Source organism: Pseudorca crassidens, chromosome 7 (genome assembly GCF_039906515.1).
Source record: "Pseudorca crassidens isolate mPseCra1 chromosome 7, mPseCra1.hap1, whole genome shotgun sequence".
Classification (NCBI taxonomy): domain Eukaryota; kingdom Metazoa; phylum Chordata; class Mammalia; order Artiodactyla; family Delphinidae; genus Pseudorca; species Pseudorca crassidens.
The window spans coordinates 303,744-329,567 of NC_090302.1; the positions used below are offsets into that span (position 1 = coordinate 303,744).

The 25,824-nt window shown below is 50.5% G+C and overlaps 1 protein-coding gene across 11 annotated transcripts in view; it reads right to left on the reverse strand.

The window, feature by feature from the left end:
- Positions 1–25,824, reverse strand: part of CACNA1B (calcium voltage-gated channel subunit alpha1 B) — a 194,711-nt gene that overhangs the window by 19,041 nt on the left and 149,846 nt on the right. For all 11 annotated transcript variants that reach the window (XM_067742478.1, XM_067742476.1, XM_067742473.1 and 8 more), the window contains 5 exons: positions 19,004–19,120; positions 18,430–18,495; positions 9,648–9,739; positions 7,473–7,617; positions 2,023–2,150 (listed from right to left, as the gene is read on the reverse strand). In XM_067742478.1, coding sequence (XP_067598579.1) covers positions 2,023–2,150; positions 7,473–7,617; positions 9,648–9,739; positions 18,430–18,495; positions 19,004–19,120 — 548 coding nt within the window. The remainder of the gene's footprint in view (positions 1–2,022; positions 2,151–7,472; positions 7,618–9,647; positions 9,740–18,429; positions 18,496–19,003; positions 19,121–25,824) is intronic.

Consider the following 25,824-nt stretch of genomic DNA (forward strand, 5'->3'; position numbering starts at 1 on the left):
CCACCTGGGGCTGATTGGGGAGGTGCTGGGTCTACAGTCCATAGAGATCTGGGAGACATGATCCCCCTCTCGCAGGCCTGCACTGACTTGCCTTTGCCTGTTAGTCCAAGTCATGCTCTATACAACATCTGTGGTTTTCTCCTCTAGAAAAACATATGCCCAGAAGCAGCAGCATCTCTTCAGACCACAGTCAGGATGGCCCTCCTGGAATGAGCCTCAATCCTGCCTCGCTGGACTCCCTCCCGCCCTCTGCCTGACAAGGACCAGGCCTTGGGTGTGGTCAGTCTCCCCTCCGGTCTGACTGGGCCTTCCTGACCAGAGAACCCAGGAATACCCGTGAGCCTGTGGACTCAAGCATGTGCTGTGGGCAAATGTGCTGATGCATCAGAAAAATGCTGGGACTCTCCAAGACCACGAAAAGTCACACACAACACGAGCCATAAATAACAGCCAGGCTTGTTCTACGCTGTGTGAAAACTGTCAATTTCTCACTACACTGGAACACACTCAGAGGTGCTCTGGGCCTGGAAGAGCCCCAGGGCCCTGGTGCTGCCCAGACCGGAAAGGGCCTCACATAACGCCTTCTGGATCTTCACTGTGATGGGATGGGGGCTCCAGGGAGACTGCATAAGAAGTGGGTGCGGGAGCGCAGCCAAGCTCCCAGGATTTGGGGGCCTGGAAAGCTCCAGAGTATTCCCCTTGCTGAACGTGGATTCAGAGTCCCAGGTGCTCTGTGGGTAGCAGGATCCTCCCATGAGGACGCTGACCCTCTCCTAAAGGCCTCTGCCACACAAAGGGTGACCAGACACAGAGCTGCGCCACAGGGACGCGGGCAGGCCAGGGAGCCTGAGGGAGAGGAGGCGGGAAGCGGCGGCACCCCCGTTCCAGGGTCTTCTCGTCCCCCTGGAGCCCCCGCCCTGGGGCACAGTTCACTCCCGGGCTCACCGTGAGTGACGCGCTGAGCAGGCCTGAGTCTTACCGACGGCCAGGTCTCCCGGGCCCTCTGCGTCCTGTGTTTTGCTGCAAAGAGTGCACCCTTAGTAACTCCTCAAGCCACGGATCGAGAGGGTGAATGAATGAATGAGCAAGGGAATGAGTGAGCGATGAAGGAACAGACAAATCGGCAGGTGGTGGATCCGTGCTGCCGTGCTGACCCCGAGGACGAAATGTCACAGGTGTGCAAGCATCTCCCACGAAACACAGTCTCCACCGCCTCCTGACCCCAAGCCACTCCCTTCAGGACACCCCTGCTCCGTCTGGAAGCGAATCGCCCCTCACTTACGCAACAGCAGCGCAGTAACCCTTTTTTACCAAGACCAAAGGGCCTCAATCACACTAGACCCTTCCTGGCAGCTCATCTGATTTCAATAAAACTTTACTGAGAACCCTCTATTCGCGGCCTGGGCTGGTGACACAGAGGTGCACTTGGCTCCTGACGTCAAGGAGATGGCAGGGAGGGAGAGCCCCGAGTCCACAGAGGAGAATGTCCTGAGGCCCCACATTATTTCTGCCCACAGAGGTCTCAGAGCTTCACAAGAACGGTGAGGCCCTGAGAGAAGGTCCTTCTCTGTTTCCACACGCTCTCCACGACCCCAGACGTGAGAAGACGGTGAGCTCCCGTTCAATAGGAACCCTGAGTCTCACAACCCCCTGAAAACCTTCCATGACCCCCAGGTAACCTCCGAAGGGCTGGACGGAGGGTCTGAGAAGAGGATTTCTCAGCCCAGGGAGCTGTATACAAGAACACCAAGAGTGGGAATGAGCGCACCCCCTGGGAGGCGGGCTCAGCAGTACCCCACGGGGAGCAGGATGGACCCTAACTTACCCCAGCCAAAATCCACAGGGGGAACACTCACTTGAAACATGTCTGCAGCCACCAGCCCTGTGCTGAGATCCGTGGGTGGCAGGGACCACCCCTGAGGACCACGCAGCATGGGGCTCACTCACCACGCAGCCCTGTGCTGAGATCCGTGGGTGGCAGGGACCACCCCTGAGGACCACACAGCATGGGGGCTCACTCACCACGCAGCCGGGTCGTACTCAGCCCAGACCCGGATGAACTCGTCCAGGTGGTGAGGCCCTAGGATGGAAGAGTCCCGCGTAAGGTACTCAAAATTGTCCATGATCACCGCCACAAAGAGGTTCAACATCTGCAGGACAGGAAGGAAAAGAGGTGACATCCAGAGACCTCAGCCTGCCCCCTCCCCCACCTCTCCACCTGCAGCCAAAGTCTCCGTGTGAGGCGGACAGGGCAGCAGACGTCACTGACTCAGGCAGAGCCTGCCCAACCTGCTCCCTCCACAGCCTTGCAGAGGGCTTCCCAGGCCCCCTTCACACGGCCACCACCACCAGCAGCATCCTTCCCCGGGTTCTAGGTCCCACAGGCTAACCCCAACCCAGTATTTGTCCTCTGAAGGCTTCTGTTCTCTACTTCTCCCACCCCGTCCTCATTCAGGCCCAGCTTCTCCTGTCCATGATCTGTCCTGCCGTCTAGGTTAATCTTCTCCACTGTGTGGTCCCCACCCTCTCCCCTTCTCAGGTAAACCTTCAAGGAAAGTAGCAACTTTGGACTTAATAGTTTGGGCTCTAGAGAACTACAGCTCAGGTATTTTGTTTTGTTTTGTTTTTTTAACTGAGTTGAAATTCACTTAACATACAGTTAAGTCTACAATTCAGTGGCATTTAGTGTACGCACAGTACTGTGCAACCACCACTTCCCTAGTTTCAAAATTTTTTCATCACTCTTAAAGAATACCTTGCACCCCTAAGTAATCACTCCCTATTCCTCCGTCCTCCCATTCCCTAGAAACCACCAATCTCCTTTCTGTACCTGTAGATTTGTCTATTTTGGATATTTCGAATAAAAAATTCCATACAGGGCTTCCCTGGTGGCACAGTGGTTGAGAGTCCGCCTGCCAATGCAGGGGACGCAGGTTCGTGCCCTGGTCCGGGAGGATCCCACATGCCGCGGAGCGGCTGGGCCCGTGAGCCATGGCTGCTGGGCCTGCGCGTCCGGAGCCTGTGCTCCGCGGTGGGAGAGGCCACAGTGGTGAGAGGCCCGCATACCGCAAAAAAAAAAAAAAACTCCATACAATGTATGACCTTTTGTGTCTGGCTTCTTTCACTTAGTGTGATGTTTTCAAAGTTCATCCATGTTGCAGCATTTGGCAGAAGTTCCTTCCTGTTTATGGCTGAATAATATTCCTTTGTAGGTATGTACTACAATTTGTTTATCCATTCATCCACTGATGGACATTTGGGTTGTTTCCACCTCTGGCTGTTAATGGTTAATGCTGCTATAAATATTCATGGACAAATTTCTGTGTAGACATAAAATTTCATTTCTCTCGTGTACATACCTAGGAATGGGATTTCTGGGTCATATGGTAATATTATGATTAAGTTTTTGAGGAACTTCCAAACTGTTTTCCACAGAAGCTACTGTTTTTTACATTTCCATCAGCAATGCACAAAAGTCCCTATTTCTCCATGTCCTCACCAACACCTGGTATCTTCTGTTTAAAAAAAAAAAAAATTATTCTAGCCATCCTCGTGAGTGCAAAATGGTATCTCATTGTGGTTCTTATTTGCATTTCCTTAATGACCAAGGATGTTGAATGTCTTTATGTGCTTGTTGGCTGGCCAGTTGAATATCTTCTTTGGAAAAATGACTATTCTGATTCTTTGTCCCTTTTTATATGGTTGTTTCTCTTTTTGTTGTTGAGTTGTAGGAGTTCTTTATATATTTTGCATATTAACCCCTTATAAAATATTTTCTCCCATTCCTTCTATTGTATTTTCATATTTTTATAATATCCTTTAATGCACAAAAGTATTGCATTTTGATAGTTCAATTTATCTATTTTTTTTCTTTTCTTGCTTGTGATTATGATGTCAAATCTAAGAATTCTTTGCCAAATCTGAGGTCATGAAGATTGGTTCCCTACGTTTTCTTCTAAAAGTTTTACAGTTTTAGTTCTCACACTTAGGTCTCTGATCAATTTTGCGTTAATATTTTTACATGGAGTGAGGTAAGGGTCCAACTTCATTTTTTTGCATGTGGATAACCAGTTAGCTCCTCCCCATTTGTTAGAGAAACTGTTCTTTCCATATTGAATGGTCTTGGCATCCTTGTCAAAAATCAATTGGCCATAGATGTTTGGGTTTACTTCCAGACTCTCAATCCTATTCCATTGCTCTCTATATTTATCCTTATGCCAGCACCACATTGTCCCCCACCCCCAGGCTTTATTAAGGTGGAATTAACAAAATTGTAAGATTCTTAAGGTGTACATTGTGGTGATTTGATATACATATACGTTGTGAAAGGGTTCCCGCCATCTATTAACTAACACATCTATCACCTCACATGTTTATCTTTTAGTGATAGAACATTTAAGTTCTACTCTCTTAGCAAATTTCACTTATATAATACAGTCTTAAAAACTATACTCACCATGTTTTACATCAGATACTCAGACTTTGTTTATATAGCTGAAAGTTTGTACCCTTTTATCAACCTCTCCTTATTTCCCCAATCCCCAGGCCCTGGCAACAACTTTTCTACTCTGTTTCTATGATTCTGACTTCTTTAAAAAAAGATTCCACACATAAGTGATACTATGCACTATTTGTCTTTCTCTATCTGGCTTATTTCATTTAGCATAATGCCCTCAAGGTCCATCCATGTCGTCACAAATTGCAGGATCTCCTTCTCATGGCTGAATACTATTCAATTGTGTGTGTGCGTGTGCGTGTGTGTCACATCCTCTATATTCATTCATCTGTTGATGGACACTTAGGCTGTTTCCTATCTTTGCTACTGTGAATAATGGCTGCAATGAATATGGGAGTGTGGATATTGCTTCAATATCCTGTCTTCATTTCTTTTGGATATATACTCAGAAGTGGAGTTGCTGGATGAATGGAACCAACAGAATAATGTCATGCCTCGGCTCACCCTTGACATGTCCAGGGAGTGTTGGTCCTGTGGATGGTGTGGCATCATGAATGTGGCTTTCTATGGAACCGTATGTCTGCAGCCAGAGCACAGTGAAGCCAACCTGGTGGGCTCAGCCTTGCGCCCATGGATTGGCTGGCTCTTGCAGCACCAGATGTCTTTGAACTTCATAGAGACCACTGTCCCCCCTACCTACAAGACGGGTGACTCTCCAGAAAGCTTTCCTTCCCCACTGCCCACAGTGGGTCTTCTGATGTATCAGGGAATGACCCCAACATGCAAATCCTCTCCTTGGTTCCTGGCAACTAGTGAAAGACTAGTTTCATAGATTTTTCTGTATTTTTCTATCAATATGCAAGCTCATCGGTCTCAAATGCACACCTTTCCCAACTACCCCAACCTTCTACTGTACCTTCCAAAACTCTCAGTTCACCATCAATAGAAATTCTTTTATCTTCATCTTACCCGAACGTTCTTCATTTCCCATTCCTCTAGGTGAAACAGTGGTGTCCCCCTCCATCCTCTTAAGAAAAAAGCCTGCCGTTTAAGGTTTCTGGTCTACCAACCTCCCCCTGCTTCCTGGGAAATGTGCACCTGACTTGCTGTATTTGTCCCCACATCTACTCTTAATTCTTGTTGCTGTTAATATCCACAGAGATGGGTCAACTATTGCCTGGCCTCTCTGATCCCTGACCTCCCCCCAGCCTCCCGCCATCATCTCAGCCCCTTACTCGTATGACTGCAAAACAACTCATTACCAGTGACTAACAATGAACATTACCATTACCACCTCCAAAGTCTTAACCACAGATGTCTCACTCTCTGCCCACAGTTCCTATCCTTCTGGCTCACTTCATCTAATACTTGTGTCCCATGGGGACCTCTGATCCAGTGGTCCTGCCCCTCCCCTCCCTCCTGTCCCCAGGCCTGATCCCACATCCAGCACTAAGATGATACTTTTACACACATCGTTTTCTCCCTCCTTACACTTGTCTGGTAAATCCCAAATCTGAATAATGCACTTTGCTACCCATGGTGCCAAGTAGAGAATATGGCCCGAGAAAAGCACAAACTGTGCTGGCTGGTCCTGCATGAAAGTTATGACTGTAAATCTGAAGTGTCTGCTCAGCACTGCCCACTGTGGAAAGCAGCTGTCCACTCTTGCTATGCTCTTTGCTTCTTATTATCTCTTGAACCTGCTGCAGTAAGGCTTTGATCTTAACACTCCAAAGAAACTGTTCCTGTGAAGGGCACCCATGGTCTCTACCTTTCCACACCCCATGAGCAATTCTCAGTCATCATTTTACTTTACCTCCCAACAATATTTCACATGGTTGATGATTCCCTCCCAGAAGGGACACCTTCTTCCCTTGGTTTTTAGGGGACTGCCCTCTCCTGGCTCTCTCCTGCCTCACTGCTCCGAATCAACTTCTGGATCCCATGCTCCCTTCTGTCTCCTAAATGCCCCCAGGGCTGAGTCTTCAGCCCTCTTCTCCATAGGTCAGTGCTCCTCGAACTTAGCACACAAGGAATCACCCAGGAAGTTCACTAAAACTGATTCCTGGGTCCCTCTCCCAGAGATCCTGATACAGCAAGTCTTGGAAAGGACCCAGGAATCTGCATTTCTAACCAGTGCTCAGGCAATGTTTAAGCCGTGGGTCTCTGGACCACACAGGGACCTAGAGGGTATCACCAAGCCTGATGGATACACCAAATACTAACGACGACGAATCCACGTCTCCAGCCCAGAGGCCCCCACGTGTCTCTAACCACCCCCTCCTTATCCCCACGCCCATGGCTCCCCAACCTTTCCATCTCGGGGCAAGAACCACTCACTCCATCACCCCAGCAAACCCCAGAAGGCAGCGTTTTTCCCTCCTTTACTCTCATGCTCGTGTTCAATCAATTGTGTCAGCTCTACCTTTACAATGCAGCCCAAGTCCACACAACTTCTTTCACACCCACCCTCTCCAACTGTCACCTCTAATTATCTCCTGCTCACCTACAGCCTCTCCTGACCAGAAGCCAGAAGCCAGAGTGAGGTTTAAAGATGTCAAGCAGAGGATGCCACTGCTCACAGTGTCCCAGAGCCTTCTGCTGACTTGTAATAAAATCCACACCCTGCGACCTGGCCCGCTGACACCTCCAACCTGACCCCATGAGTTTCCATAGCTCATGGGTCACAGGCAGGCTGCCTGGAATTCTGCTGCTTCGTATCTTATCACCACGGTGCAAGTCCTTCTAGAAGCTGAGAACTGAGGGACAATTGCCCTACGGAAACTTAAAACCCCTTCCACAGAAGTAAAGGCAGGCCCACAGGAGCTCATTACCCAGTGGGTCCTTTCAGGATTAACGAGGTCCTCATCTCTGGGGGAACGAGGACCATCGATGTGGAATCAGCTTTCATGTGACATGGATCAAAATCAGGGACCAGCAAGAGACTAGGGGGGCCCAAGGCGGTCTGAGACCAGCAGACACAGGCGACGGGATGGGCACAGCGTCCGGGACTCACCAGAAAGGAGCAGAGGAAGATGAAGGAGACAAAGTAGAAGTAGGCGAAGTCGCTCCCACACTCAGCGGCGTTGGTGAGCGCGTCGCAGGCCCGGCTGCCGAGGCAGGACAGCATGATCTCGTGCCAGGCCTCCCCAGTGGCGCTCCTGAGAAAAGGGCAGAGCATGAGGCCCAGGAAGGAAGGCCCAGGACCGGCCCTGGGAGGGAGCCTGGGAATTCAGGAGAGCTGGGTTCCTCTCCACAGGGATCCTGCACATGTGTGAGGTCTGGTTATCAGACGTTGCTTCTTAAAAAGAAGCCTCTGGCATTAGCTTTTCAAGCTGATCATAACTGGGAAAGCACTAGCTACGGGAAAGAATCCACCGCACCAGAAGTCAGCACCATGGCGAGCTCCCCTCTGTGGGCTCCGATCTCCTCCCCGGCAGCCGCCGCCCAGTCTTCCTGGATTCAGGACACAGGGACTCCACCCTTCCCTCTGCTCAGGCCAAACACGCGGGCGTCACCCTCGCCTCCTCTCTCACCGTGTCCTGATCATCAGCTCATCGGCCTTCAAACCAGCCAGACACGTGCTACCCCCCCCACCAGGCTGCTGCAGCAGCTTCTTAACTGGATGCTCACTCCCCACCAGCAGCCCAGGGATAAGATCAATGACCCCTCAGTGGCCCCCTCACTCCCTGCAGAAGGTAAAATCCACATGACTACCCACAGCCTGCCCTTTCCCTGACCTCACCCCACAGCGGCCACCCCAGCTTCTACTGCTTCTCGGACACATCAAGGATACCCCCACCCCGAGCAGCTACCACAGAGGCCCCTCCTGCGTGGACTTTGCTTCTGTGTGTGAGGCCCGCACCAGGGGCCAGATGTGCACCAGACCTGCAGGTGGGCCAGAGGCCTGGGTCCCCCTGTGCCCCTATGTGGTCAGCCCTGGGCCCACTCCCTATGGACAACAGCTGGTTCAGCCCGTGCCAGGCCTGAATGACGAGGGTGCCCACATGTGACACCAAGATGAGGAAGGAAGAGAGATCTTTGAGATCAAAGGCTTAAAACCAAGGCTCACTTCATATATTTTGTGGCACAAGGCAGGCTATTAATAAACAAAGAAATAAAGTTAATGTAATAGCTAAAGTCCAGAGAAACGACACTATTTGGGGAAAGTGTAAAAAGCCTAAGGATGCTTGTTCATCTGCTGCAAAGAACAAGTCGAAAACTCTGTCCAGGCAGCGCAGTGAAGCAGGCCTGATCTGAGCTCACCCTCCATATAAAGGAGAACTCCCACGGTGCCCAAAACGCATCTGCATAGGGCCAGATGTGCTGGGGGTCCCCAAGGGTGGGCCTGGCAGCAGCCCGCCCGATGCATTTACATAAGTGAACACAGATGGTGAAACCTCAGGAAAGGGCCCAACGCAGGGTGTGCTGTCAGGACCCCTCTACCATAAGTCACTACAAAGAGCTCTTTTCTCCCCTCCTAGGGTCACGGGGAAGGAGGGAGACACGTTCCACTCTCTGGCCTCCGCCCACAAGTGCATTCTCAAGCCAGGCGGGTGGACAGCCCCAGCCCACGGGTGTCCACGCCTGACAGCCATGGCGGGGGAGCCGTCCCACACACATCCGCGCAGGGAGGCCTCTGAGCGGACACCAGCCTGTGCTCCTCCAGGCCCCGCCCTGGTGCTCCCCTTGGCCGCACCCCCGAGCCTCAGGAACTGCAGCTCCCATCAGAACGGCACTGCTGGCCGGCTGGATTCCCTGGGCCACCGAGCGGGTGCAAGCTGCTGACAGCAGCGCTCCACTGCCCTGCTTCTCCTGGTAGCACAGATCCCCGAATCACTAAGGTGAGCACACGGGAAGCCTGGCCTGGCACACCAAGAAAAGCCCTTTGGACACCTTCTGTCCTCCCAGACCTCTCGGGCTGCAGCCCCACTGGAGGCCTTGCAGCTGCCGCCGGGGAGCAGAGACAAGGTGGAGGAGGCGGGCCCGGCCTGGCGCTCTCAGGCGGACCTCCTCAGGGCCTCCCCTTCAGGCTGTCTTGAAGCCCAGGAGCCCTTAGGGAAGAACAAGCAGGGAAAGAAGAGAAACTGGAAAGGTCCGCTGCGGAGAAGCCAGTGTGACCAGGGCTGGGGGGTGGTCCCATCCTGAGTGAAGAAGCCAGTGAGCCTGGACCCACCTCCCCACAACGCACCTGAACAGCAGCATCAAGGCTTGTAGAAACGTCCGAAAGTTGTTGTGCCGGTTGATGCTGGTGTCGTCATCCAGGGCGATGTTTCCAAACACCTGAAGTGGAGAAGAAGGCTGCAGACCACTGCTGCTGGGTCTTCAGGAGCTGCAGCCGGGCAGGAGACGGTGTGTGTGCACGTGTGCACCCACATGGGACAGGACGCTGCCCTGAGCCAGATAACCCCGACAGAAGCCGCCACCACTGCTGCCGGGGCTGGTGGCTTCCAGCTCCAGCAGCGTCTGTGCATTTCCAGGGTAGAGAAAACCTCTGGAGAGGCAAACGTATCCCTGTCCCACGGCCCAGCGTGCGCTGGCTCTGGCTCTGAGCCTGTCCAGGGATCTCCCAGAGTGACTAGTAAAAGCGGGGGACCCAGAGCTAAGTCTTGGTGGGCTCTGCCAGACAGAAGAAGGGAAGCGTTTTAAAATTCACTCTCTCATCAATGACTCCAAACCAGTAATTATACTGATATTACGATAGTCACTTGAACCTTTCTCTTTACAATTCTGTGCAAACATCACAATGGGTTTTCTATCCATTTTAATTTCTTTCTTTCAAGGTTAGAAATGCAAATGAGTCCCTAACTCTAAGCAGCTTAAACTCGAATCCAGATGAAAATGTACGAATCATCATCTATCCATCAAAAATACAGACCAGGCTTTGGGACGAGGGGAAGATGGCAGAAGAGTAAGACGTGGAGATCACCTTCCTCCCCACAGATACACCAGAAATACATCTACACGTGGACCAACTCCTACAGAACACCTACTGAACGCTGGCAGAAGACCTCAGCCCTCCCAAAAGGCAAGAAACCCCCCACGTACCTGGGTAGGGCAAAAGAAAAAAGAATAAACCGAGACAAAAGAATAGGGACGGGACCTGCACCAGTGGGAGGGAGCTGTGAACGAGGAAAGGTTTCCACACACTAGAAGCCCCATCGCGGGTGGAGACTGTGGGTGGCGGAGGGGGAAGCTTCGGCGCCGCGGAGGAGAGCGCAGCAACAGGGGTGCGGAGGGCAAAGCGGGGAGATTCCCGTACAGAGGATCGGTGCCGACCGGCACTCACCAGCCCGAGAGGCTTGTCTGCTCCCCCGCCAGGGCGGGCGGGGCTGGGAGCTGAGGCTCGGGCTTCGGTTGGAGCGCAGGGAGAGGACTGGGGTTGGCGGCGTGAACTCAGCCTGAAGGGGTTAGTGCACCACGGCTGGCCGGGAGGGAGTCCGGGGAAAAGTCTGGACCTGCCGAAGAGGCAAGAGACTTTTTCTTCCCTCTTTGTTTCCTGGTGCGCGAGGAGAGGGGATTAAGAGCGCTGCTTAAAGGAGCTCCAGAGACGGCGCGAGCCGCGGCTAACAGCCCGGACCCCAGACATGGGCATGAGATGCTAAGGCTGCTGCTGCCGCCAACAAGAAGCCTGTGTGCGAGCCCAGGTCACTATCCACACCCCCCTTCCGGGGAGCCTGTGCAGCCCGCCACTGCCAGGGTCCCGGGATCCAAGGACAACTTCCCCGGGAGAACGCACCGCGCACCTCAGGCTGGTGCAACGTCATGCCGGCCTCTGCTGCCGCAGGCCCGCCCCGCACTCCGTGCCCCTCCCTCCCCCCCGGCCTGAGTGAGCCAGAGCCCCCGAATCAGCGGCTCCTTTAACCCCGTCCTGTCTGAGCGAAGAACAGACGCCTTCCTGCGACCTACACGCAGAGGCGGGGCCATATCCAAAGCTGAGCCCCGGGAGCTGTGAGAATAAAGAAGAGAAAGGGAAATCTCTCCCAGCAGCCTCAGGAGCAGCGGATTAAAGCTCCACAATCAACTTGATGTACCTGCATCTGTGGAATACATGAATAGACAACGAGTCATCCCAAATTGAGGAGGTGGACTTGAAGAGCAAGATTTATGATTTTTTCCCCTTTTCCGCTTTTTGTGAGTGTGTATGTGTATGCTTCTGTGTGAGATTTTGTCTGTATAGCTTTGCTTCCACCATTTGTCCTAGGGTTCTATCCGTTTCTTTTCTTAAAAAAAATTTTTTTTTCTTAATATTCTTTATTTTAATAACTTTATTTTATTTTATGTTACTTTATTTTATTTTATCTTCTTTCTTTCTTTCTTTCTTTTTCTTTCTTTCTTTCCTCTTTCTTTCTACTTTGTCTCCCTTTTATTCTGAGCCGTGTGGATGAAAGGCTCTTGGTGCAGGAGTCAGTGCTGTGCCTCTGAGGTGGGAGAGCCAACTTCAGGACACTGGTCCACAAGAGACCTCCCAGCTCCACATAATATCAAACGGCGAAAATCTCCCAGAGATCTCCATCTCAACACCAGCACCCAGCTTCACTCAATGACCAGCAAGCTACACTGCTGGACACTCTATGCCAAACAACTAGCAAGACAGGAACACAACCCCACCCATTAGCAGAGAGGCTGCCTAAAATCATAATAAGTCCACAAACACCCCCAAAACACACCACCAGACGTGGACCTGCCCACCAGAAAGACAAGATCCAGCCTCATCCACCAAAACACAGGCACTAGTCCCCTCCACCAGGAAGCCTACACAACCCACTGAACCAACCTTAGCCACTGGGGACAGACACCAAAAACAACGGGAACTATGAACCTGCAGGCTGCAAAAAGGAGACCCCAAACACAGTAAGATAAGCAAAATGAGAAGACAGAAAAACACACAGCAGATGAAGAAGCAAGATAAAAACCCACCAGACCTAACAAATGAAGAGGAAATAGGCAGTCTACCTGAAAAAGAATTCAGAATAATGCTAGTAAAGATGATCCAAAATCTTGGAAATAGAATAGAGAAAATGCAAGAAACATTTAACAAGGACCTAGAAGAACTAAAGATGAAACAAACAATGAAGAACAACACAATAAATGAAATGAAAAGTACTCTAGATGGGATCAATAGCAGAATAACTGAGGCAGAAGAACGGATAAGTGACCTGGAAGATAAAATAGTGGAAATAACTACTGCAGAGCAGAATAAAGAAAACAGAATGAAAAGAACTGAGGACAGTCTCAGAGACTTCTGGGACAACATTAAACACACCAACATTCGAATTATAGGGGGTCCAGAAGAAGAAGAGAAAAAGAAAGGGACTGAGAAAATATTTGAAGAGATTATAGTTGAAAACTTCCCTAATATGGGAAAGGAAATAGTTAATCAAGTCCAGGAAGCACAGAGAGTCCTATACAGGATAAATCCAAGGAGAAATACGCCAAGACACATATTAATCAAACTGTCAAAAGTTAAATACAAAGAAAACATATTAAAAGCAGCAAGGGAAAAACAACAAGTAACACACAAGGGAATCCCCATAAGGTTAACAGCTGATCTCTCAGCAGAAACTCTGCAAGCCAGAAGGGAGTGGCAGGACATATTCAAAGTGATGAAGGAGAAAAACCTGCAACCAAGATTACTCTACCTAGCAAGAATCTCATTCAGATTTGATTAAAACCTTTACAGACAAGCAAAAGCTGAGAGAGTTCAGCACCACCAAACCAGCTTTACAACAAATGCTAAGGGAACTTCTCTAGGCAAGAAACACAAGAGAAGGAAAAGACCTACAATAACGAACCCCAAACAACTAAGAAAATGTGAATAGGAACATACATATCAATAATTACCTTAAATGTAAATGGACTAAATGCTCCCACCAAAAGACACAGATTGGCTGAATGGATACAAAAACAAGACCCATATATATACTGTCTACAAGAGACCCGCTTCAGACCTAGAGACACATACAGATTGAAAGTAAGGGGATGGAAAAAGATATTCCATGCAAATGGAAACCAAAAGAAAGCTGGCGTAGCAATTCTCATATCAGACAAAATAGACTTTAAAATAAAGACTATTACAAGAGACAAAGAAGGACACTACATAATGATCAAAGGATCGATCCAAGAAGAAGATATAACAATTGTAAATATTTATGCACCCAACATAGGAGCACCTCAATACATAAGGGAAATACTAACAGCCATAAAAGGGGATATCGACAGTAACACATTCATAGTAGGGGACTTTAACGCTCCACTTTCACCAATGGACAGATCATCCAAAATGAAAATAAATAAGGAAACACAAACTTTAAATAATACATTAAACAAGATGGACTTAATTGATATTTATAGGACATTCCATCCAAAAACAACAGAATACACATTTTTCTCAAGTGCTCATGGAACATTCTCCAGGATAGATCATATCTTGGGTCACAAATCAAGCCTTGGTAAATTTAAGAAAACTGAAATTGTATCAAGTATCTTTTCTGACCACAATGCTATGAGACTAGATATCAATTACAGGAAAAGATCTGTAAAAAATACAAACACATGGAGGCTAAACAATACACTACTTAATAACGAAGTGATCACTGAAGAAATCAAAGAGGAAATCAAAAAATACCTAGAAACAAATGACAATGGAGACATGACGACCCAAAACCTATGGGATGCAGCAAAAGCAGTTCTAAGAGGGAAGTTTATAGCAATACAATCCTACCTTAAGAAACAGGAAACATCTCGAACAAACAACCTAACCTTGCACCTAAAGCAATTAGAGAAAGAAGAACAGAAAAACCCCAAAGTTAGCAGAAGGAAAGAAATCATAAAAATCAGGTCAGAAATAAATGAAAAAGAAATGAAGGAAACGATAGCAAAGATCAATAAAACTAAAAGCTGGTTCTTTGAGAAGATAAACACAATTGATAAACCATTAGCCAGACTCACCAAGAAAAAAAGGGAGAAGACTCAAATCAATAGAATTAGAAATGAAAAAGGAGAAGTAGCAACTGACACTGCAGAAATACAAAAGATCATGAGAGATTACTACAAGCAACTCCATGCCAATAAAATGGACAACCTGGAAGAAATGGACAAATTCTTAGAAATGCACAACCTGCCAAGACTGAATCAGGAAGAAATAGAAAATATGAACAGACCAATCACAAGCACTGAAATTGAAACTGTGATTAAATATCTTCCAACAAAGAAAAGCCCAGGACCAGATGGCTTTACAGGCGAATTCTATCAAACATTTAGAGAAGAGCTAACAACTATCCTTCTCAAACTCTTCCAAAATATAGCAGAGGGAGGAACACTCCCAAATTCATTCTATGAGGCCACCCTTGATTCTAAAACCAGACAAGGATGTCACAAAGAAAGAAAACTATAGGCCAATATCACTGATGAACATAGATGCAAAAATCCTCAACAAAATACTAGCAAACAGCATCCAACAGCACACTAAAAGGATCATACACCATGATTAAGTTGGGTTTATTCCAGGAATGCAAGGATTCTTCAATATACACAAATCAATCAACGTGATACACCATATTAACAAATTGAAGGAGAAAAACCATATGATCATCTCAATAGATGCAGAGAAAGCTTTGGACAAAATTCAACGCCCATTTATAATAAAAACCCTGCAGAGGGGCTTCCCTGGTGGCGCAGTGGTTAAGAGTCCGCCTGCCGATGCAGTGGACACGGGTTTGTGCCCCGGTCCGGGAAGATACCACATGTCGTGGAGCGGTTGGGCCCGTGAGCCCTGGCTGCTGAGCCTGTGCGTCCGGAGCCTGTGCTCTGCAACGGGGGAGGCCACAACAGTGAGAGGCATGCGTACCACAAAAACCCTGCAGAAAGTAGCCATAGAGGGAACTTTCCTCAACATAATAAAGGCCATATATGACAGACCCACAGCCAACATCGTCCTCAATGGTGAACAACTGAAAGCATTTCCACTAAGATCAGGAACAAGACAAGGTTGCCCACTCTCACCACTCTTATTCAACATAGTTTTGGAAGTTTTAGCCACAGCAATCAGAGAAGAAAAGGAAATAAAAGGAATCCAAATCGGAAAAGAAGAAGTAAAGCTGTCACTGTTTGCAGATGACATGATACTATACATAGAGAATCCTAAAGATGCTACCAGAAAACTACTAGAGCTAATCAATGAATTTGGTAAAGTAGCAGGATACAAAACTAATGCACAGAAATCTCTGGCATTCCTATACACTAATGATGAAAAATCTGAAAGTGAAATCAAGAGAACACTCCCATTTACCATTGCAACAAAAAGAATAAAATATCTAGGAATAAACCTACCTAAGGAGAGAAAAGACCTGCATGCAGAAAATTATAAGACACTGATGAAAGACATTAAAGATGATACAAATATATGGAGAGATATACCATGTTCTTGGATTGGAAGAATCAACATTGTGAAAATGACTCTACTACCCAAAGCAATCTACAGATTCAATGCAATCCCTATCAAACTACCACTGGCATTTTTCACAGAACTAGAACAAAAAATTTCACAATTTGTATGGAAACACAAAAGACCCCGAATTGCCAAAGCAATCTTGAGAACGAAAAACGGAGCTGGAGGAATCAGGCTCCCTGACTTCAGACTATACTACAAAAATACAGTAATCAAGACAGTATGGTACTGGCACAAAAACAGAAAGATAGATCAATGGAACAGGATAGAAAGCCCAGAGATAAACTCATGCACATATGGTCACCTTATCTTTGATAAAGGAGGCAGGAATGTACAGTGGAGAAAGGACAGCCTCTTCAATAAGTGGTGCTGGGAAAACTGGACAGGTACATGTAAAAGTATGAGATTAGATCACTCCCTAACACCATACACAAAAATAAGCTCAAAATGGATTAAAGACCTAAATGTAAGGCCAGAAACTCTCAAACTCTTAGAGGAAAACATAGGTGGAACACTCTATGACATAAATCCCAGCAAAATCCTTTTTGACCCACCTCCTAGAGAAATGGAAATAAAAACAAAAATAAACAAATGGGACCTAATGAAACTTCAAAGCTTTTGCACAGCAAAGGAAACCATAAACAAGACCAAAAGACAACCCTCAGAATGGGAGAAAATATTTGCAAATGAAGCAACCGACAAAGGATTAATCTCCAAAATTTATAAGCAGCTCAATAACAAAAAACCAAACAACCCAATCCAAAAATGGGCAGAAGACCTAAATAGACATTTCTCCAAAGAAGATACACAGAGTGCCAACACACACATGAAAGAATGCTCAACATCATTAATCATTAGAGAAATGCAAATCAAAACTACAAATCAAAACTACAAAACTCACACTGGTCAGAATGGCCATCATCAAAAAAATCTAGAAACAATAAATGCTGGAGAGGGTGTGGAGAAAAGGGAACACTCTTGCACTGCTGGTGGGAATGGGAATTGGTACAGCCACTATGGAGAACAGTATGGAGGTTCCTTAAAAAACTACCAATAGAACTACCATATGACCCAGCAATCCCACTACTGGGCATATACCCTGAGAAAACCATAATTCAAAAAGAGTCATGTACCAAAATGTTCATTGCAGCTCTATTTACAATAGCCCGGAGATGGAAACAACCTCAGTGTCCATCACTGGATGAATGGATAAAGAAGATGTGGCACATATATACAATGGAATATTACGCAGCCATAAAAAGAAACGAAATTGAGCTATTTGTAATGAGGTAGATAGACCTAGAGTCTGTTATACAGAGTGAAGTAAGTCAGAAAGAGAAAGATAAATACCGTATCCTAACACATATATATGGAATTTAAGAAAAAAAAATGTCATGAAGAACCTAGGGGTAAGACAGGAATAAAGACACAAACCTACTAGAGAATGGACTTGAGGATATGGGGAGGGGGAAGGGTAAGCTGTGACAAAGCGAGAGAGAGGCATGGACATATATACACTACCAAACGTAAGGTAGATAGCTAGTGGGAAGCAGCCGCATAGCACAGGGAGATCAGCTCGGTGCTTTGTGACCGCCTGGAGGGGTGGGATAGGGAGGGTGGGAGGGAGGGAGACGCAGGAGGGAAGAGATATGGGAACATGTGTATATGTATAGCTGATTCACTGTGTTACAAAGCAGAAACTAACACACCATTGCAAAGCAATTATACTCTAATAAAGATGTAAAAAAAAAATAAAAAATAAAATAAAATAAAGATCAGTGACATATGTCTTTGTATGCCCACATACCAAAGCAAGAAAAAATATATGTTTGTTTTAAACAGCATCAGATCTCAGCAAATTTTAAGCAAGACAACTTTTCAACCCCTGGAAATTGAGTTTAAAAATCAGTTTTCAGCTAACCTTTAGACACTGTCTCCTTCCACTACAAATTAACATTTGAGTCCATCTCCCATCCTTACTACTGGAAAGTGGCCAGATGCCAAAAGTATCAACTGGGACACTGCTTTGTGTATTTTAAACATTTTCCCAAATAGCTGACAAAGCGTTCTTTGACAAAATAAAGGTAAGTTACGCAAAAGCTAATTTTGACCAGGACAGTGACCTGGTATGATCCTGTTGACTTTTTCCTTCAACAGCATATAATCTCCAGTACAGGATCAGGACGCTTGTCCTTCAGAAGTGCTGCTGGGCCAAAAGAATGACCAGCTGCTGCGCCGCAGGCCACTCGGCATCCTGCAGATGTGCTCAAACACTCCACCGCCGTGGGTGCCCAGCACCCAAGCAATCGTGCCCACCAGCGCCCTAGCACACCCCAGCAGGATTCCACTAGACCGCAGGGCCGGGCATCTGCCCACAAAGGGTGGCACTGCTTGGCCTCAGCCACAGAAGAGTCTTTCTGAGGATTAAGTTCATAAAGTGCTTAGAACGGCAGCTGGCTCATAGAAACGTTGCCGAAGTGCGAGCGTGCCATCGTTATCGTGCGATGGCCCCGCGCACACCCACCTGCATGCCGACAATGGCGTAGATGAAGAACAGCATGGCGATGAGCAGGCACACGTAGGGCAGCGCCTGTAGAGACACGGGAGGGCAGGTCAGCTCCAGGAGGGAGGACAGGTCAGCTCCAGGAGGGAGGGCAGGTCAGCTCCAGGAGGGAGGCCAGGTCAGCTCCAGGAGGGAGGCCTGCCCCCTGGCCTGAGCCTCATCGGCAGAGCGGATGGTGGCTGGGTCTCTGGGGCCACACTGGCCTCAGTTGACTGCAGACCCACCCCACTGACCACCAAGCTACTGTCAACTCCTTCATCTACAAATCAAGCCATAAAAGCCACCTCAGCCCTTGGTGAGCATAAACAAGATACTCTCCGTAAACCTGAAAGCGTCCTTACAAACCATCACGGGACAACGGGCGCCACGGGAGGTGTGAAAGCGTCCTTTCAAACCATCACGGGACAACGGGCGCCACGGGAGGTGTGGGCCCCGCCCCGGCCTTCCCGAGGAGGGCGCTCGGGCGGTGGCGGCAGAAGCCCCCCAGCCTGCACAAGGGAGGGGTCAGGCCGCGCCTGGCCACGCCCAGCCTCACCTTGAAGGACTGGACGAAGGTCCAGAGCAGGATGCGGATGGTGTAGCCTTGGCGGAGCAGCTTGATGAGTCGGGCGGCGCGGAAGAGGCGGAGGAAGCTGAGGTTGATGAAGTTGTTCTGCAGGGAAGAGAGGTTATGCTCTGACCTTCGGGGACCAGCCTCCCACAGGCGCAGGGCGGCCACGCCCCACCCCACCTCCCCAAGTCACTGTGCCCCAAAGAAAAGCGGGTGAAGAGAGAGAACGGAACAAAAAGTCACCGCTTCACAGTCTAAGCAGCAATCAGCCACCAGGAAACCTTCCAAGAGTGAAGCTTGTCTTTGCAAACCGCTTCCCATGCAGCAAATCAGAGAAACGCCCTCCACAGGGAGGGGCAGAGGAAAGTCCCATGAAGCACCCCCCCCGCTGCCACGTGGAAGGGGAGGATGCCTGAAGCCAGGCCTCCAACACTGACGGCCTCTCACAGGGCACGGCCCAGCCGCCCAGGGGCAGGGCTACCACACGGCCAGCAAAGCCCCGGCCTGCCTGGGGCCCAGCCGAGAGGCAGGCCCTTCCTCCGGGCCTGGGCAGGTGCCCGCACGCAGGTCACCGCAGGAGGCGTAGGTGGTGTCGGTCCTGCTGCCCACGCCAGGGAAGACACCTCTGCAGCCCACTATCCGGTGTCTGCCCCAGAGAGCCCAAGCCATCTCGCACGGCCCCCTCATCCAAAGGGTCGAAGTCAGGCACAAACGAACCCAACCGTCTCTGGACTGCACGGATGACCCGGGAGCGAGGCTTCCACCTTGGCCCAGGGGCGCCTGAATTCCTGGCCATCCCTTTCGGGGGCACGGCCCTGCTCGGCGTCCGTGAGTAGGCAGGGGTGCTCGCGGGCCCGGGCGGCTTCCTGCCCTGTCTGCTTGGAGACCAGGTGCCCACGCGCAGCCTGAGGTCAGCTTCCCCACACTTGGCTGCTTTGAAATATGCAAGCAGCTCAGGCTAGACACATTGTGCTGCCAGATACAGTGGTCAAATACAGAGAAAAGAGAGCACAGGTGCAGCGGCAGAGCTCACGCAGGAGGCGGCGGGGCCTGGGCAGAGCCGCGTCCTCCCTCCAGGGCTGCCCATCTGGTCTTGGCTGGGACGAGGCATTGGTGGAGAGACGGGCCTCACTCCGCCCCTCCACTGCCTGTCTCAGGGGCTGGCTTCTTTGCTTCCCACCAGGGACTCTGGACTGTCTCTGCTGGCGAGGGGCTTAACAGCTACCCTGGGGGACGGCTCCCGGGTTTTGGACAGTGCCACAGGGAGAGGGGGCAGTTGGCAGGCACGAGGAGGGCCGGCTGTGGCCCAGATCAGCACGCAGGCAGAAGTGGACCTTGGGGTGTGACCCTGGAGGGTGTACTCGTTTCCCTGCAGCTCCCTCACCGGCTCGCGCTGGGGCAAGAGGACCTCAGGGTGGATGAGACATAGCCACACTCTCTGAGCCCCGTGGGCCTGAGGACTCTCAGGTGAGCCAGTCGCCTCAGGAGGACGGGCACAGGGATGCAAGGGGGGACTGCCTACGGTGCCAGGGTACCCTTTGTACAAGACAGTAAAGCACAGAAAGGGGGGAGCTGCCACCTCAGGGGTGTCTGCTTTCAAACCACCTGCGCAGGTGGGTCTGGAGGGGCCGAGACCAAAGCAATTTGCTCAGACGGTTGGGACAGACAAGACTTCCTGAAAATACTGGAGGGAAATATAAGCTTCTGGGTAAGAAGGAAGAGACGGAGGCCACAGCGGGCAGCGGAAGGCGCTGTTCGTTCCAGTTACTGGATGCGTGAACGCAGCCCCTTCCTACTTTCTGTTGAGGCCCAGGTCCCAACCCTCCTCCCCAGCTTCTCTCTCGGGGCTCCACGGGCACGTAGGAGAAGGTGCACGTGCCAACAGACAGCCAGCCCTAGAGAGCCGTGAGGGCGGAGGTGACAGCGGCCCCAGATGCCGCAACCACAGTGTGACAGGCTGAGTGCACCATGGCTGCACCCGTGCGCGAGCCGCCAGACACCACCATGCAGACTGCATGCAGGACAGCAGGGGCAGCAAGCACACAGCGGCCTCCCCCTGGCTGCGCACCGTCACCCCTGGCCTCAGCCAACCCCCTGGAGGTGGATGCAACATGCCCCGACCCCCCAAGTCCATGGTTTCTGCTGTACCCACGAGCAACCCCACCTACTTCCAAGCCAGGCCCCTCCTTATGGCCCCTGCCTCTGAGCCAGGAAAGGTCAGCTTTACAGCCCTCAACACGGAGCTGATTTACGCGGAGGGGACACTGGTCCCCAGCTCCACTGAGCGCCAGCTTCCACCTCTACACGATGGAGGTGTTAGGACATCATGCCCGGGGGCGAGGAATCCCTGAGAAAAGGAACTTACGGTGCATTGAGCACTGAAACGCCGCCACAGAGGCAAACGGAGCCCAGGCCGAGGCCCACGTCTCCTACATCCAAGCGCATCACTGCCTCTGGTCAGAGTCACAGCACAATGAGGTGCCCCCCCTCACACTGTGCACGTGTCGGGGACCACACACGTGCCAGGGATGAGGTGCAGCAGAGCGTGGGACAAGCTGCTCTCCTACTCAGCTTCGTTCTCAAGGGGACCGATGATGGGAGAGAGAGAGAAAGGAGAGAAAGCCTGTGGAGAAAGCCCACACACGCACAGTACCCTGGACATTGATTGACATGAAGGCAGAGGAGGGCACAGAGCGGGTGGACAGGAAGGGCTGAGCAGAGTCCTGGTGCCACGAGCAGAGCCTGTGCGAAAGATGTGGCCTGGTATTTCGGCAGCATCAAACAGCCTTTTCTCAAAACTCAAGCTTTTCTGCTCCGATTGTGAAACCTTTATCACAAGCATTCACTTTCTATAGCAGGAATCTCAGAATCTGCTACTTTGCACGAACTTGCAGGCATGGCCTCAGCTCACTCTGCTCCCAGCATCTTCTCTCTCCCCTCACCCGGAAGGAGGCTCCGTCCACACCTCCTGCACGGGCTCCACACAAGCTTGCCGACCAGGGCACACAAGAGTCAGCGACGCTGGATGAGGGCCCAGCCCTCTGCTCCCTCCTGGGGCAGTGCCCCTCTTTCTACTCAGGCCAACCCCCCAGCCTGGTGCCCCCAGCCAGGCCCCCACGGAAGATACGCCCAGGAAGGACCCTACAGGAGACCTTGTCAGAGGCCATTGGGCAGAGCCGAGTCCGCTCGGTCTGCCAGTGGAGACAGAGCAGAAGGGACATGACTGTGCAGCAGAAACCATGGACTTTTCGGGGATCAGGTCCAAACTCACATCCTGCAAAACCTCCCCAATTCTGAGCCAGTCTCATCACTTACCTGCCTCTCACTCAGAAGCCCCTACCTCCTCTCTCAGCCCAAGGCCAGTTCCTGTGATCAGGTGGTCCCTGGGGGGCCCTCATAAGCCCCGGCTGGACCCCAGGAGCCAGGACAGTGCGTGAGAGGCCAGAGGGGCGGGTGCAGCTGGGCTCTGAGCACAGGAGGGCAGCGGCGAGGGGTGACAGGAAGCAGAAGGGAGGAGGACCGGAGCAAGCAAAGCGAGGAGTTTTAAGAACTATTTAAAGTCATGAAACCAACCGTTTCCTATATGTGATGTTTTCATGGATGGATATTTGCGTATTATTTACAAATTGGGATGTTTGAGCGGCAGGCGCACAACATACAGACGGAGACATGGTTTTCGCATTGTATGTTGGTTGGGTGACGTGAGTCAGCAGGTAGGTGAGGGTAAATCACGAACAGAAACAAAACAAAAGAGAAACTGAGTCACCAACACAAGCAAAACTCAAACTCTGAACACTTCACTGGAAATTTTTAGGATTTGGGTAAACTTTGCATATTTTGCTTAAAATGTACCGAATCAAAACACATTTTTGAAATCTGTAGGTTATGCAGACAGGGGCATCATTTGCATTTCTGTTTGTAATGCAAATCCAAAGATGACTCACAGACACTTATTTTTTTATTTCCAGGCAAAGAAATCAATGTCAGTTTTATGCTTGCTTAGAGTGCGTTCTCTACGTGACCCTGGTTAAGACTGTTGCTCTATGGTGATTTTTAAGTCGGGGGTGGGAACTGACACTCACATTTTTGCCTAAGGAAAAAAAAGTGCATCCACAAAGTAACACATGAAGTGACTACAATGGAGAAAGAAAACAAGACACCGAAATCCACAAGACGGCTTCCTTTCACCTTTCCTCCTCCAGGCAGGACAGGGTGAAGACCGCCCTCTGAAACCACTAGTGGCCCGGGCAGCTGAGCTTTCAGACCAAGCAGCTTCTCAGCCCTCCTGCCAGCCCTGCTGGGCGTCCAGGATTGGTGGTGGCTACCCTGGAGGTCTTGCTGGGATTAAGTTCTCGAACATCTGCAAGCCGCCCTCCCTTGAGTTTCCAGCAGCTGAGGGGCCTCTCTGTGGGGAGGTGCCCCTGGGAGACAGCGCCTCTGCGACATCAGCCGGGCACCCCTGCCTGCCCCACCTGTGGATGCCCTCCCAGCCGTCACCCCTCTGCCGAGGGGGCACACACACGCCCAAACCCCCAGGGCTGTGTCCTTGCAGTTGGGAGCCCAGTGTCAGGATGCCTTTGTCTGGGGCATAAAGACTCCTGTGCCCAAGGAGGCGGAGCGCCTAGGCAGAAACCACGCTGGGGAACTACTTCTGGGTGAGAAGAGGTGCACAGCGAAGGGGCAGCGCCCGGGCAATGCTGCAAGGCCAGCAGCCGGGGGAACAAATCACCGTGTTTTGTTGTTAAGATGGCAGCTTTCAGCTTTTTGCCTGGATTATTCAGATCACTGACTTTTCAAAACCATGAAACAACTCACATAAACAAAGGAATACGTGCAAGTCTATGTACACACATGTATTTTAAATAAAGGTGATAAAAGATCCATATATTCGTCATCCAGCCTAAAACACGGAACGTCGCCGTTACTTTGGAAGCCCTGCGTGCCTCTCTTCCCCAGATGTAGTGACTATCCTTAATCCTTGTTAATAATTGCTTTTCTGCACTGTTTGACCTCTAACTCTTAAAACACGTTTATACTTGCCTGTTCTTAACTCTGTGACGGGATCAGACTACACGTGGCCCTCTTGGGCTCAGGCAAACCTGTGCTCTCACTCTGAGCAAACACCGCTTTGGGGAAGCATCCTCTCGATAAGGGTGCCATTCACTGTGTCAATAAACCACTTCTGCCGCTGCTGCTGCTGCGAAAAACGCTGCCATGAACATCCGTGTGAAAACGTCTCCAGGTTCCTCCGCCAGGCACCCTGGGCAGGCACACACGCCCGCCCCTCCAGCGAGGCCGAGCTGACCGACACCCAGCAGCAGTGTCCACATCCTCGCCTACAGCCGGCAGCCTCAGGGTTTCTGTTTGACAAACGCTGGGTGTGGAATGGCATCTCAGTGCCGTTTCACTTTGTACTTCTTTGATTACGAGTAAGGTTGAGTATCTTTCTGTGGCCACTTGTGTTTTCTATTTTGGCAGATGCCCCACCGTACCTTCTGCTCCCAGAAGAGCCTTGCACGTTCTGGACGCTAACCTCCACCGCGAGCCTGGAAGGCCTCCGCCCTCCAGCCTTTTGCTCACTACATGCTGGCCTCACGCTCTTTTCCCCCATGGATCTCATCCCATCTCATCTTACAGGCTCACGATTCCTAGCCGTACGTCACTGGCCTGCGTCTCCTCCGGCTGCCCGCTGGACGACTCCTGGGAGGACAGCAGGACTGAACTCTAACATGGACAAGGTGCAGCCGGACCGTCCTCGGCAAACCTGTTCCTCACAATTCCCTCTCTTTTCAGTGAATGACAACCCACTTCTCCAAGCGCACAGACGACAAAGTATGATGCCATCCTTGCCTCATCTTTCACACCCACGTCCGACCCATCTGCAGCTCTACCTGGAAATTACACCCAGAACTTGACGATGTCTGACCACATCCCAGCTCCCAGCTCCTCTCCTGGCTCACAGCAGTAATGCTCGGCCGCACACACATCCTCCAAGGCCCACTACCCAGTTGTCAGCACTTACATCTTTGTTTCTGAGAGCTTTCCCAGGCCAGGACACAATACCCAGGCCCTAACATTAATGAAGGGTGAACTGCTGAAAAAATAATTCTCTGGCCCCCTCCCCCCAGCAGCCTTCAACCCGCAGCAGACAGCGGCTGCTGGGAGAGCCCTGGGGTAGTAACGGTAGCTGACTTGATAGCGCCTTTCCTGGGCTGCCTGCCTCTCTGCTGGCTTCCAGGTGAACGACATGCACCACATTCTTGTCTCAGGGTCTGTTTCTGGGGGAACCCAGCTAAGACAGCCCTGACTGGTCTCACTGCCTCTGCCTGTGCCCTGCACAATATTCTCAACAAAGCTGCCAGGGCTGTGCTCTTAAATGCCAGGTCGTGTCACTCCTCTCCACAAAACCCTCCAAATCCTCCCATCTCACTCAAAAGAAAAGCCAAGGTTTACCGACTGCAAGGTCTTCACTGTGCAGCCACAGCGTCCACCCTTTCTTCACCCCTGGTGGGGTCTCTGCACTCCCTGCCCCCCAGCTGGCACCTGCTCAGGTTCCTTGCGAGTCCAGACTTCCTGACCTGGGGTCGCCGTCTCAGTGGCACACAATCACGGCTCCCCAGTGTCTCACACCCCCTCTGCTTTGCCTTCTCCCTGGTCACTGTCTGACACCATGTGTCTTTCCCATTAGAATAAGCGGGGATTTTCATCTTTTGTCCCAGCACTTAGAATAGTGCTTAGCACATGACAGGCACTGCATAAACATTTTAACGCGTATACATGAAGGAATGTGATGCAAATATCCTTCC